This window comes from Argiope bruennichi, chromosome 6, assembly GCF_947563725.1.
Source record: "Argiope bruennichi chromosome 6, qqArgBrue1.1, whole genome shotgun sequence".
Classification (NCBI taxonomy): domain Eukaryota; kingdom Metazoa; phylum Arthropoda; class Arachnida; order Araneae; family Araneidae; genus Argiope; species Argiope bruennichi.
This window is the reverse complement of record NC_079156.1, coordinates 36760556-36776634: the sequence shown is the minus strand read 5'-3', so window position 1 is coordinate 36776634 and position 16079 is coordinate 36760556. Positions and strand designations below refer to the sequence as shown.

Below are 16079 nucleotides of genomic sequence, written 5' to 3'. Positions count from 1 at the left end.
CCCCCCCCATTGGTAATACTCAAAATTCAAAGCTTCTGGGATACCCTGTACAATGGATAAAAACTTGTATAATGCTACTCACTAAACATTTATAAACAACTATTTGTTCCTTTACTATATACTATGAACTTCAGTTATTAACTAATGATAGAGTTTTGTATTATAAAGATAAACATAATGAGAATTTATCAATAATACATTAAGCAAATTTTATTTTGTCAAAAGACTAGACTTAAAACATCCAATTTTTTAAAAGCAAACAGACATCACACATTAGAATAAAAGGCTTTATTCTTTTACTATAACAACCTTTACACAAATATAAATAGAGCACCAGAAAATAACTATATTTATGATACAATTTTTACAAGTTGATCTATATTACATAAGAAATAAGAAAACTTTCAATATAATTAATAAACTAAAATTAAATGACTTACATTTAATATAGTGCTTTTTTTCCTGAAAGTTTTCTTTGTGTCTTAAAAAAATAAAAGGATCTTATTCACAGTAGTATCTACAATATCTATTAAAAAATATCACATCATAAATGTTATGATTTCCTGCACAGAAGAGATTTCAATTTTTAAATTATATTTGAAATCAAATCTTTAACCAAATTTTTGAAAGTTAAAAAATGAAACTGTCAAAGCAAAAATAAATATTCTGAAATTTATCAATCTTTTTCATAAGTTAAAAATTAGTAAAATGAGAGGGAAAAAAAAGATTCATAGATGAAAAAAATTTCGATGTATTTTAAAATTATTATCTACAGTTAAATGCATTTAAATAGGAAACTCTTCAGTTACCATAAATATTTAATTTACTTTAAAATAAGTCAAATTTCATTAAATTTATTTTAATACAATACAAAATTTTAAAATGATTGGTAAAATTCTTTAAAAATTAAATATAGTAATTAAATTACAATGTCTGATAATGAAGAATAATTTAAATATGCGCATATATGGGAAAAATTTTAAATAATCATCCAGTCAAAAGGTATAAAATATACCTCACTATTAAAATTAATTGATTCGCATGCAATTTATAATCAAATATACATTGAACATAAAATATTAATTTTGTCAATAATCAAGATTTTAGTTACCAAACTTTCTAGGATATTTTAAACTCAAAAAAAGACGTCATCATATTACATATATATACATTTCTTTTTTCATTAAATTAACATACAGAAAATCCATGTTGTCATTACCATAACAACACAAATTATAACAAAATTGAAAACACAAAAATTTCTATAAGATCACAGATGGGAATGTTTGGTTTAGAGGAATCAAAGTATTTCCTGCTGTTTTTGCTTGTTCTAACAAAAACTGATTAATGACTTCACACAAACACATAATTATTAATGCAGGTAAGATATTAGATTTCAATTTATGATGTTAATTATATGATTTTTAAAAAATTTCAATAATAAGATAAAATAAAACATACACATAAGTGTCTTGTTAGAGATATAAAATCAGTATTCAAATCATATCTTTCAATAAAAATTCCAAAAACTAATACGCAGTATTTCAATGTGATACAAAAGCATTAATTTAGAGAAAGAAATTGACAGAAGGCTCCTGTGTTATTAGAGGTACATATAATCAGAGCTGGGATTTATTATATTTCTTAAAATCTGATGTCTTTTAATTTCTAAGAAATCTTTCATTGATATAATGTGCTCCTAATTATTTAAAAGCAACTGTGACCAAAACAGTCATATATCTATTAATTAAAATAAAAGCATAGGTTTACTATTTATCAAATGGCTTATATTAAAAACCAAGCAAAAATCTTCTTTAATGTACACACACTCACTATTATGTCATTGCATAGAGTTTTTGCATAATCTTCACATGTAGATTTAGTTAATCTACATTCATTCAATATTTTAAAAAATACATCCTATAAGATGTACAGAAAAGTACATGATATCAAAAATTGTAATTGCCCCTATTTAGACATTAATTCTACAATTTCACTTATAACAGTGTAAGTACCAATTACACTACCAAAAATACCAAATATCACAATAAAAATATCTTTCATAAGAACCAGCCTGAACTTTCTGGGACCTAAAATAAAGAAAATAAAATTACCCTCTAAATCAATTAATTCTACTAAATTTGAGAATCTGGAAATTAAATTTTAAAAAGTGAATTTATATTCTTTGGATTTTATAACTCTATATCAAAATATTTGTTTGTACTAACTTCTTTTATGAAAGAGTGTTGTAACTAAAATTTCAGAGTTAAGACCATTTTCTTATGAAATCTGAAGGATAACACTAAATAAAACATTAAAATGCCAAAATTGTCAAATGTTAATTTCATTGTTAAATTGGAGAATAAATTCTAAATGCATTTATCTTTTAATATAACGATTATCAGATAGAAAAAAGTAGTATTTTAGTATGTTGAGCATGCAGGTAAAATTAGATACAGAAAGCAGAAATTTGGCCCACCAATCTGCTTTCCAAATATTATACTAAATTTTTAAGTCTGACTTCATAACATATTCAGTGAGGGTGTATATTCAGGTTATTGATATGTAGCAAATTTGAAATTATTAAAGATATATAAATCCTTCAAAAATGTCTACTGCAATCATTAATTGGTTTAATTCTATTGAATTCATTTTCACTTTTGTCTACTTTTCACACTGATATAATTTTATAATTGAATTCAAGTAAGCAGATTTCAATGCATTTAGAAGTAGATCAAAAAAAGACTAAACTTTTATTAGAATCTTATCAAAGCATAAAATAAATCAATATATTTAAAGAGTAAAACCTAAAAACATTCAAAGACTAATAACAATTGTTCATTGTGCAAGAAACCCAGTAAAGGTACAAATTTACAGAGTTTAATCTAATGATTTGTCAGTTTTAATCTGTCATTTAAATTGAATGTCAAAAATTAATATTGTTCCAGAAATTTTCAATACAAGGAAAAAAAAAAAAATAGTGTTCATGATGCACAAATAATTCGAATGCAAAATTTGAACATTCAGTATATTCTTAGAATACATAGTAAAATGAAACAAAACTTTTGGCCATCACAAAGGTTGTAGATCATTTTAATGTTTTGTCAATATTTTCATCTCTCCCCTCCATCCTCCCCTACATAAATTGATTTTTCTTGGCTTCTTGATTCAAAATTATCATTCTCTGCCACTTAAAAAAGCAGAATTAATAATACAAAATTTTAAAATTTGATGTTTATTTTCTTTTTGTATGAAATAAATATATACACCTTAAATCCTTGCACTTTTTTATTGTGCTTTAAGATTAACTGGAAAAGGAGAGCAGAAAGCTGATATGTAACAGAATACTCATACCAGCATATAGCAAAGATCATTTTGTACCATAAAATTAACTTAAATATAAAATATTGTTCATTTAATTGAGTTAAAATTTAAATTAATAAAAGCTGAAATAGCACTATTATGACATAAATAGAATAGATAAACGATTAAAGAAAAAGTCTTACTCATGTTGCTATTCCATACAGTACAAAGCTCAATTATTGGGGGAAAGATAAGGGCCAATGAACTGCTAGCCAGTGCTCCAACCAGTGAAATTAGCAAATCCAAATTGGGAATAGCAATAGCCATAAGAACTGCAATTATAAATGTTTACATTAGAAAGAACTAAAATAAAAGAAATATCTACAAATTCCCCACATGGTTATTTATGTCAGATCATAGTTGTTTTCTATAAATTATATATAAATAAATTATTATGCACCCAAATTTTTCATTTCACATACTTAATTTTAGACTTCAAATTTATGACATAAAGTTGCAATTTTTTTTCTCTTTCTATAGTATTAGGCTTTTATGACAATCAGGGATTAATCACCTCATTACTTTTTCAGTCATCCTTAATTGTTCATTGAGTATTGAATTCGAATTTTCCTGATATATATTTTACTGAAAAACATTTGATTTGTATTTTTTATATAATCAAGTTAATGATCAAATGCTTCATTACTTTAATGTATTTATTTAGCATTCGATTATATTTCAGATTCATTAGTCTAATCTAATAAATAATTGGCATTCAATGATACTGAAAAAATTTACAACAGAAAGAATATTACAAATCATAGAATAGAAACTTTCATAAATTTGAAACTATGTTTTATCTCTTTGCAAGTCAATTAAAATAAATTTTGATCTGAAATAATTTTTTCACGTTATTTTTTTAAAATTTTATAAAATTAAAGATTGTAGCATTTAATCAAGAAATCTCTAATCTACTGAATATTTGATATTGATTTTTTTAATTTCAATAAATTCAATTTGCTTATAAACAAAATAGTTTAAATTATAATCTTTTAACTAACTTTAAACTAATAGTTTTCTTCTGTTTATAAAATAAAATGAGATTTAGTAGAATTATATATTATATAGAACAGTGAAGAATTTGCACAAAGGAAAAAACAAGTTAAAGCAAATCTACCAAATGGAAAAAAATTCTGCAAAATTTTTCAATAGAAATCTTTAATACTTTTAAATATAAATTCAATAATCAATCTTATTTTTAGGGTAAATAAAGCTGCAAATGTTTTAGGATCCTCCATTAAACTGATATATATTAAACAGTACAAACATTTTGAATTATTCAGAGTGCTAGAATACTGTGCATAGAATTTCTATAATTAAAAAAAAAAAAAAATTCTTGGAAGAATGAAATAAATACTATTAAATAAATTATGTAAGATGATTTACAAATCGGGATATTAAAATACAAATACTTTTTTAAAAAAATCCTTGAAGCAGCCAAGAAGGGAAAATGAAATTCAAGAATCTGCATTATGGCCATTCTAGAAATGACTTTTCTTTTACAGTGACAGTTAACAATATTTTTTTAGTTATACCTGTCATAGGCAAATCTAAAATGAATTAAAATTGTTATGAATTCATAAAAAACATAAGCTCAGAGCTTCTAAAGGCTCATTAAAAGCCAGCATGCTGAACTGAAACTTTTTCATTTAAGTGTTTAAAAAAAGGTTACTCACATGTGATGAAAACAAGCACACTTCGAAGTAAATATTCCATGATGAGTTGATCTTTGTTTGTATACCTCTCTAAATTAAACTTTTTCTTCAAATAAGGCCAGATAATTGATATAGGTACATACAGCTGAAGGGCATAGGACAAGAAAATAGCTAGAGCAAACATCAAACGAATCAGCTCACTCACCCTGAAACATAGAATAAAATATTATTTAGGACTAAAAGGAAGAAAATCTAAAGTTGTAATTGTTCAATCACCTATCATGAATCTAAAGGACAACAAGCAAATATCATATTTATCACTACCAATTAGTTTATTACTTCATCATACTTTTTAATTTAAATACTTGTGATATTTACAAAAATGGATATTATTTATATATGAAATGTAAAAAAATAATTTATTCTTATGTCTAAGATTAGCTAAAAAGATTCATATAACTTTTTTTTTATTACAGTATACTAACATTATATTTATAATTTAAGACTGAAGTTGTTTCGTTTATATCTTTAACCTTCATGGGAAAAACTGTGTTTTCATTTAATGAAAGTGTCAAAATTATCATTTCATAGGAAAAAAGTTTAATAAAACATTATTACCAAATTCACCAAGTCTAAAAAAAATATATAAAAAGTTATTACTTTATTACTGTGAGTTCCACAGTTAAAAATATAAATGCAAAAAACACAAGAAAAGGTTTTTGAATAGAATATATGTTTGTATAATTCATGTATGTTCAATCTTATGCATTAAGCTATAACATTTAAACCCTTTTTTGGTCATTGTTCAGATTATCAGCAGAATTTTTTATCCACACTTATTGCGTCATCTAATTCTACAGATAATTAGGAGATTATTGTATATTCTTCAAATCGTATCTGAATTTCTAATGATTAAATATATTAAATGAAATAAAGAAGTGCAAAGCTAGTAGCCTGTTCAAATGACTACAAAATGAATTTTTTTATTTTTAATAAATAATTGATCCAATGTTTCGTTTAAGAAAACATTAAAGAGTATTAAAAAAAATGTAACTTACGCTCTTGAAGGAAGATTAAAAGTGATACTGGGTCTAACATCATCTCCATATTTCAGGTACCCATAAAAACCTACAGCTGTATATAAGCAGGCTACAACAACCATCCCTGTGTTGAGTACTCCATTGAGGCCCCCAAAGTCTTCTGGAGTTGCCATGGCATTCTCCAAAGGGAGAACCTGAAAGAAAAGAAAACATATAGTACATTTCAAAATGACATATTTAATTCCATAATCTGAATGTGCCCTGAATTTTTTATACAGTGAATATATATTCTTTTTTACATGAATTGGTAGAGGCGTAGAAACCTTTTACAACAATTATACTGACTTGAATTCAAAAATCAGTTTATTGTTGTGTTCACATATTTCTTTAATACATATATTCTTAATTTTGTTGGAGATAGTTAGTAAATATCAAACAAATGACCATTAGAAATATTGTATACGAAGTGATAATAACGATAGAGAAGATTCCATGTAGTAAGCGAAATTGAAAATATGCTCACATCTTTTATATTTATCCTGACAAAAGTATTAATTCTGCAAATTTATAGTTTTTCCAATACTATCAGATATGAAAACTGAAAATCAAGACAGGAAAAGTTACAATAAATAGGTTTTCAGGAGCATTGGAAAAATTGTGTTCACTTTTAACAAATATATACTTCTAAAAAGAATTCTTGCATCCATGTATCATTACTACAAATAGTTTTTACATTCATAACTTGCTTTACAATGCATTTAAACATAAAATAATAGGAATGATAATAATCATTATTGCCATTTGATTAAAAACAAATAAACAATTTATGTTTCAATTAAATAACTTGATAATTTCAATTCTAAATATCTCAAACTTTTTCTATGCTTATTAAATGCCCATCAGTAAATCAAAAGTCAGAATTAATACAATTTTGTTTTTATTCTCATATAGATGAAATTGATCTTTTCTTTTTTTGTAAGCACAAAGAATTCCAGTGATACGAGAATGATATAAATATGATGTAAAAATCTTCAACAAAGCAATTTATAAAACAAAAATATTTGAATAGCTCAAGAATTTATTTTAAGCAGTACAAGAGTAATTTTTACAGAAATAATGAAAACAATGAAAAATTATACCACTTATTTAAATAATCTAAAAGCTATGTAATTAAGAAGCATTCTTCACATAAAATGACATATTCTTCCTAATAGCTATATTATATTATATATCATAAAGCAGTAATAAAATTAGAAAATATGAAAGGAATCTATAAAATTAAACTACATGAGTAGAATCATACCCATTCTTTGAGGAACACATAAATGCATATTATAATTTTTTTTAGTCTCAACGCAACATTTCCAAATTATATAAATATATTTTGAATAATTTTTATTGAAATAGAAATCAAGAATATAATTCCAACTACAACTGTAATTTATTATTAGTATTATTATGCTTTCATCAATCATAAAATATTTATGTTCCTTATTTGAAAATTTGATTCACTATTACCTACTATTGTTATTATAAACTCAAAGACCAAAAACAGAGTTTGGTCTTTCAACTCTGTTTTCTAGAAATGGAACAAATTCAGAGAATTGGTATATATAACTTTGAATGTGTCTTACAGGTAAAATATAGTAAAATTCTTGCAAAAAAAAAAAATCAGAAGGAAGGGGGGTGGGGTGGACTAAGTTTCCTTGAATTGCGTGTGTATTATAACTAAATGTGAAATTGCAATTTATCTGTTGAAAGAGTTTGAAATCCTAAATCATCTTGATTTTATTTCTATTTGGCATCATTTTATAAAGAAATTATCATTTATAGTACGTACATAAAAAAAAAATTGCAGAGTCCACTAATGATCACTGCAGAGGAAAGAACAAAAAGACACATTTAAGAGTGTAATAAACACAGGAATATTCCTATTTGATGAAATTTAATATCAAGTTTAATTTACTGTTTTAATATTCTAAAAGATGCTCATGGTGAAGTTCTAAACCATATGATAACTATTAGACATACAGAATAATCAGGAAAATGAAATCAGACTGAATTAAACCTGCAAATATCTCGGGTAAAAAAAAAGAATCAGTTTCTGATTCTTTTTTCCTCAACAAGCAATATTTTATGCTTATGTACTGAAAAACATTTTTAAAAAATTCTACATTTGCATGCTGTAAAGTTTTATTGCCTTCCTGATTGTTCAGAGCGGATTTCATGTTTGATTCCTTAGTAATTTAATAAATTTTTTTCAGTTGACAGCTTTAACATTCTGAACTCATTGTGCTTGCAAGGCAACTTAGGTCGGTGAAATGAATGGTGATTTACTCACTTCTTTGAGATATCTTGTTCCTAAGTTCTGTAAAAGTTTAGTATTTCTGTCAACATTTCTTAGCATGTCTTTGTAGAATGTTAATTTAAATTCTAATCATATCAGCTATTAATCTTCAAATATAGCGAGAAAAACATAATAAAAATAATGAAAGTTTTTTTTTTTTTTTTTCATAAATAAGTTTACTTACTTCCAAAATAAAAAAAATTCTTAAATTAATTTAAGTACTGTACACTAGATGAATTTCTCTTCAACAGAAAAGATTAAAATAGAGTTATAAATGAATCATGAATTAGAAATAAATATTGTATTAATTAAAAATAATTTATCACATTTTTTCACTTTGAAGACAATATTTTTATTTACATATCTATATTCTACAGTTATAAAAAATAATAAAACAAAGACTAACCACTCCTATGCCTTCAAAAGCATACATGGCAGTGCCAAAATAAAGAGGAAGTTTTTTGAGGTTTGCTGTGTATGGGTTGAGATGACCAGTGCGAGGTCCTGTCATTAGAAAATACAGGACCATTATAAGTCCTGCAGATTGAAGAACATTAGCAATGGAAGAGAAAGGTGAGAGTCTCCGCAGACTGCGGATGAAGTTAAACAATATCATGATGGGAAGTACAATGGCCATATAAGCATGAGGAGATAAGGGAGATGAACCATGAAGATTTCTCACCACCTGAAAGAGGTAAGATATGATAACGTTAACACTTATTTTTCATTGATAGTACATTATGTCAAGACAAATAATTGCAGAAAGATTCATAAAATATAAAAGCAGCATTAACTTACAACAAATCTAATATCCAAACAATTATTTTTCCTAAACTGTACTTTTGACATTTATTATAAATGGGTTTTATTATAACACTATATAATGGAAAATTTTAAGTTACTGGTTTTAAAAAGAAGTTGCAACAGCATTTTAATAAAAAAATAAAGAAACAACAGCTAGTTCGCAGAGTCCTTATTAAAGACAATTGCAGATCCTATAGATCTTTAAAAAGTTTACCAAAAATATTTTTAATAAGTTAATATTGTTAGCATTAAAGTATGTAAAAAATGAAATTACAAAAAATGAAGCACTGAACAGCTATCGCATGTTGTCATTGAGCCAATAATCAGAGGAAGCAGATTGTTTAGAGTAATGCAATGGAATATCATGAACAGCAGCAGTCAAAACAATATGCTCAAGACTGCAATTCATCAAATTATGAACAAATGAAACTAATAATTCAATGTCACAATTTAAAAAGTATTGCAGTGATTTTTAAATTACTAAATATGCATTAAAAATGATGATTAAAATCAATGCACAATTTGAAAATTTTACTATATTATGTATACTTAATTCTAACTGTAAATAATGACATCTTGATATTTGATTTATAAAACTGAAATTGGACTACAGTTTTCTTAGAACTTATAAGTATTCTAAATTTATTAAAACTAATGTAACTGTAGTTTCTATTTTAAGATAGAAAAAATATGCCAAATAATTATTACGAGATAAAATAAACCAAAATAATATTTAACTATTTTATTTAATCTTGATGACATCATATAGGTAAGATGTTATTTTGTTAATAGGCTAGAAATTCAATCTTAAAATTCACTGTTTTGAAAAAGTAGTATGAAGTAGATATTTCAAAGCCAAAGATTACCTGATCACTGCTAAAAATCTGGAAAGGGGAAACTATTTTTAAAAGGGTAAACACTTTTTAATTCCAAATATTTGGGAAAAGTACAAAATAGTTTTGACTATTTTACACATAAAATTAAAATTAGTGAAATTGTTAGTACCATGTGCTTACCTCATATATACTAGTTGATACAAAAAGAAAATAAACACAACAAAATCCAAACTGTGTCAGCATTAACATAGTATTTACACAAAACCTAAAAGAAAATCATATATCTTTAAAAAAAAAAAAACATAAGTATCTTATATAAAACTATTTTATTTTTAGTCATTTTATTAATCATTTTATTAAGAGTACAAATCCCAGTTTTAACTAGCATTAAATATTTTTCATTATTACAATTCACTAAACGTAAGCAAATTGGCTAAAAATAAAAGGTATAAAATTTCTACTAACAATATATCTCCTTCATTGCAATTTTAATTAAAAAAATCTTCATTGATGTTCATTAGATGTAAAAACATATTTATTTAATTCAAATAAATGCTTTATATTTGTAATAAAAAACTAACAACTACAAAATGAATTTATTTACAACTGTTAAGCAGCACACTGGCAAAAACAGAACAATGGATAATTGACCTCCTGTTCATAAACAAAATGATACTGTCTCAATTTAAATACCATTCTTTCCTCCGTCAAATTATTTCAAAATACTATATTTACATTAAACAGAAAGAGAGCTTATTCCAGATATTTTTGATGTATGAAAAACGTTTATATACATAATATCAACAAAACAAAATGATTTGTAGAAAGGATATGCAATTCTAAAAATTTTCAGAACATCAACAGCAATCAAGAAAAAAGAAAAAAAATGAACCAAGAAACAAAAGGAAAGTGAATAACTCAGAAAATTTAAAACAAGTTTAGGTTTTTTTTAAATTAAAAATTATTTCTATTATACAGTTAAATTTTTAATTAACTATTCATATACAAGTTTCAATACTCCCTGATTTTTTACTGAAATCAAGAACTTTAAATTCTTTGCACCATAAAGCAAGAAGGGGATTTAAAGAAAAAAGGTAACTTGTAAGAAATTATTTAAACTAACTGAATGAAGTATTTGAAAATGTCTTAATATAAATGGGAGAATATATCATGAAAAAAAAAATCTAGTCAACATGTCATTCAATAATGAATGACAATTAAAAAATATTAATTTGTTTCATTTTGTAACAACAAAGGCCCAATTATGAAATAATTTTACAATATATATTTAGCTATGATATAGAATAAAAATAGTTCTAACAATAGAAGTAAAACTCACCTAGCAAAAGAAGCAAGACTTTGTACTTTTGCTGGTCCCAATTTGAATGCTAATTCAGCAGTTGATGAATAATCAAGAGATGTAACACCTACCCTAAAAATTATCAGATAAAGTGTTTAAAAAAAAATTATTCTAAACATTTTTAAAAATTGCCTATAAATTGGGTCACAGTCAACAAAAAATTTCAGAGTGACAGAGCAAATGTTTAACAACTCATTTTAAATCAAAATTAAATTTGATACAATTAATTAAAATAAAAACTATACGACCACAAAAAATGTCATCATGAAACACTTTATTCATTATCAGTCTAAAACTTAATTAACTGCTTGGCCATTAATAAATGAATATGAAACTACTAATCAGAAAACAATTTATATGCATGCTAAGCAAATAAAATTATTAACCATCATTAAAAGAAACGAAGTTTCTGCTTTGATTTTTGATTCATGCAGTATCAAATTCAGTCTTTTTACTACTTTATTCAGAAACAGTGGTGACAGTTTCATTTTATTTTCACCGGTTTAAAATCACATATCATAAGTTATTTAAATATAGAAAATAGTAAAAATCGGAACAAATTAAATTATCACTGAAAATTGTAGCTTATATAATACACATTACATATTCGTCTATGCTTAAAACATTGGAATGACATTACATTTTAAAATAATAACATGGCCTATTAGAAGCATGTCCTGGAATTCAATCTGTAATCACAAATAAAGAATTTCAACTCATCTTTATTTATTCCTTTCTCTCTCTTTTGCCCAATTATTGTACAAACTTTCATGAGACACTAGTAAAAATGTTCCAATTATACAAGTCGCAGATGGACAATGATTATTCATGGTAACATATAAAACATTTTCATTAAAAAAAATGTTCAAGTCTTTTCAAATTTTTAAACCACCGATATAAGATGACTTAAGCTATACTTTCAAAATATTTGTATGCAGAATTTAAGTAATTCTAAAATTTTATAAAAATGAATAACATTTAAATAAAATGATCATCAATAACTATGTACAAATAAAATGTTATATAATTAAATTTCAATATAATATTAATCTGTCATATTGTTCTTATTAATATGGACTAAATTTAAAAATGTATATTAATTTTTCAAAATACTCAATATATAAATTTCAAGTAAATTAAAAATCATAGTGCTTTTGAACATTAATAAATTTAAATCAAGTTTACATTTAGAAAATCTTAGCATATCAAATGGATAATGATACAACAATTTTGAAGAATACACATATTACCTATTGCATGAGAATTTTTTTTTCTCCTATTTAAAATTAAAAAAATTGCATTGCTTAGTACCCAATAATTAAAAAAATTTTCAATTCAGATAATTATTTGTTTTAAAAGAACACAAATGAAAAAAACAAATTTTTTTACAATTTTTTAAATCATTCTTTTAATTAAAGGCTTTTGTGTAGTTTTAATATAAATACTGAAGTTGATATCTATTATAGTATATTGACATTACACCTGTTGCAAGAATCTGGATGGAGCTTTAAAATTTTGAAAAATTGCACCATAATTTTTTTTAAAAACTTTTAATTTTTTTTTTTTATAAATCGATTTCAAATTTCAAAAACAAAATGATATTGTGAAAAAATATTCCTTCAACATGAAAGAAATCTATAAAAACACTAATTAATTATTCCTTCAATATGGAAGAGATCTATTAATATTAAATTTCATATCATGGTGTTTTTATCTTCATCGAAACTGGTGTAAGTTATGTACACATTTTAGTACCATCAAATTATCACATAAAATTCTCTTTCAAATTTTAAGTTAGAAAAAAAAAAATACTGGGCAAAATAGCAACATATTTAAATTAAGGAAATTACTTTCTGGCTAAGGTTTTGCTACTGATGACTAACAAATGCATGCAGTGGACACAAATTATACCTAGAACAGGAATTCCAGCACTGCCAACCTAAAAAATAAGATAAAACCATATATATGTTTTAAAACATATTAACTATTTTAAATTATCCGCTATCATTAAACCTGCTTTTATACAAACATGATGGATGATAAAGTAAAATATTTAAATTTATTATGATAATAAATACATTAAAAATATTCTTTCAAAAGAATTTTCACATTAAAAAAATTATTTTGCATATGTGATCGTTGAAATTAACTGTAATACTGATAACTGAAGCAGAAATTTATTACCAGCAAATTAAATAAATTTGACAATGTAAGATTTTTCTGGAAAATTAATGGAAAGTCTGGAATAGAATCCCCAATGGAAGAAATGGGATTATTGCAAATAAGTAACTTCCTATATCCTGAACAAATTCGATAACTATGAAGGTTAATTATCGAGTTCCTTCTAAATTCATTAATATTAAAAACTAATATCTAGGTAAGAATGCATTTCAATGCTGAAAATAGCTATGCATCATGTTAACTATTTGATTTTATAAATATGGGCTATCATATAGTTAGCCCATATTTATAATCAAATACTATTAGCATTAACTACAAACAGAAGGAACTATTTAGAATTGGACCAGTCAGCTCTAAATTTCAGATGGCTTCTTCACACTGATATTTACTAATTTGTTCAATTATTTATGATCCTGTTTATAATATCATTTTTATGCATATGAAAATCATCTCTTATATGCAAACTTTTCAAATATTTTCTATCACAAAACTGTTCTATATACAATCATATATATCAGATAATGAAAAGAGTTTTTTTCCCTTAATATTGTTTGCATTAATTTCAAAATACTCTAAAGAATGAATGTAGTTATGAACATACCAAAAGACCAGCATTTGACACTGCATTTGGCATAGCTAGAATTCCAGTACCAATATTTCCTTTCAATAAGTGCATTAAAGTAGCAAAATTGCTGTGGGAATACAAAATTTATACAAGTATTAAAAAAACATTAATATTATGCATACACAATTGATAATAAAAATAAATCGTAAGAAAAAAGGACATTTAGAAAGAATTAGGAAATAAAATAATTTCTAATTACAAATTAAGCATTTATATTAAAATACTTGGTATGTATCAAGAAATGATAAAATAAGCTAAATCCATGCCTTGCATTAATTTAAAAGTTAAATTTATATTATTTTTAAAGTTAAACATTAGTTTTTATTCAAAATTTAAAATAAAGAGACTTGCAAATCTAAAATCTTGTTTAAAACATATTACTTTATAACTACAAAATAAACTTACCTGTAAATGATCTGATTCAGAAAAATCATAATTTTATTTTAAAGTAACTTTTATCTACCCTGGACACCCAAAACTAGTTAACTACAATATTGACTCTACAAAAATCAATAACAATTAAGATACAAATTTAATTTTAAAATAATATAATTGATTAGATCTTTCAAATCATTGTTACTTTATTCATAAATATTAATAAAATATAAAGCCATTTTAGTGTTTACCACCTTAGGCCAAGAATAATAATAGTTATAATATGTCAAAATTTTTATCAATTCACATAAATTCCTTATTAGCATTGTGTTCATGATATCATAGATTAAAAGTTTCCTCAAACCTTGTTTAAAAAAAATTAAAATATTAAAGAAAATTTTAAATTAAAAATTTCATATTTCAAAAGTCAGTTCTAATTTAAATAAGTTCTTTTTTAAGTTAAAACAAGAAATTCCTTTGAATTAATTTAATTTATATTTACTGCCAATATTCAGGTTTTATAATTATTATAAAAATTTCCTCAATACAAATAATACAATATAAAAAAATTCTTGACATGTATAAAAATTTTGAGTACAAAAATTGGTTAATAAACATCCTAAAGCAGTACCTATATTATGCGAAGAAGAATTCCTTATAAATTATTAAGTAATTTTTTTAAAAGTGTCCCTCCCTACTACATTCAAGACAGGGATTTGCAAATTAAAACATTATTACATTTTTGCCCTTTATTTTCACTTTCAAATAACTAATAATTAGGAGATATAAAAATATGAATTAAAATACTGATGTAGAGTTCTTTATTTATAATTTCTTTCAAAAGATATCAAACAAAGGATTGCAGAACAATGAAAATGGCTGTTCATTTATCATAGCATATTTTGTCAAGCATCCATATAAAAAAATATTCTGTAGTAAGCATTTTTGAAAATTATTTCTATATACTCAGAAAGTTGTCGCACTTTTAAAATACATATTATCATAATTTTAAATTGATTGCAGAGATAAAACATTACAGAGCATAATTACTAAAAAAGATAGGAACTATGCTTTTTAAGATTTTAAAAAACTCACGAAGTCCGTTGAGAATGAGTAGTTTGTTGTGCTGATTCCAACTCCGACTCCACCACATTTCCAAGCTTATTTGGCTGAAGTGTGTCTCTCTCTCTTGCCAAGAGATGCGCTTCTTCGTCATAGCTTGGTAGGCTGACATTTTTCTGAAAATTTTAGCTTTTCTGTATTACTTTGAATCACTTTAAAGATATTAAGTAATAGTTTGAAATTGTATAATATTTCATGATAGTACGAAAACTGTTTAAACACAAAGCTATGATCAAAATTAATTGCACAATCATTACATGAAAATGATTTAAATAAAGAATCAATAAAAATTACTATTTTCCAATAATTAAAGCATTAAATTAAAAAAAATAGTATGACTCAAAACTTATTAACAGATAAAAACTGATTCA

The 16079-nt window shown here is 24.5% G+C and overlaps 1 protein-coding gene across 5 annotated transcripts in view; it reads right to left on the bottom strand.

Moving 5' to 3' along the window:
* Nucleotides 1-442: 442 nt before the first annotated feature.
* Nucleotides 443-16079, bottom strand: part of LOC129971532 (proton-coupled amino acid transporter 1-like) — an 80146-nt gene continuing 64509 nt past the window's right edge. For 2 of the 5 annotated variants that reach the window (XM_056085400.1, XM_056085397.1), the window contains exons 2-11: nt 15682-15824; nt 14188-14278; nt 13256-13344; nt 11385-11477; nt 10226-10310; nt 8812-9090; nt 6077-6252; nt 5040-5224; nt 3507-3635; nt 445-2090 (exon numbers count right to left, since the gene is read on the bottom strand). In XM_056085400.1, the coding sequence (XP_055941375.1) occupies nt 1969-2090; nt 3507-3635; nt 5040-5224; nt 6077-6252; nt 8812-9090; nt 10226-10310; nt 11385-11477; nt 13256-13344; nt 14188-14262 (1233 nt within the window). In that variant the 5' untranslated portion in view covers nt 14263-14278; nt 15682-15824 and the 3' untranslated portion in view covers nt 445-1968. Of the gene's footprint in view, nt 2091-3506; nt 3636-5039; nt 5225-6076; nt 6253-8811; nt 9091-10225; nt 10311-11384; nt 11478-13255; nt 13345-14187; nt 14279-15681; nt 15825-16079 lie in introns of all 5 variants that reach the window. The other 3 variants (XM_056085398.1, XM_056085396.1, XM_056085399.1) reach the window with 3 other exon arrangements.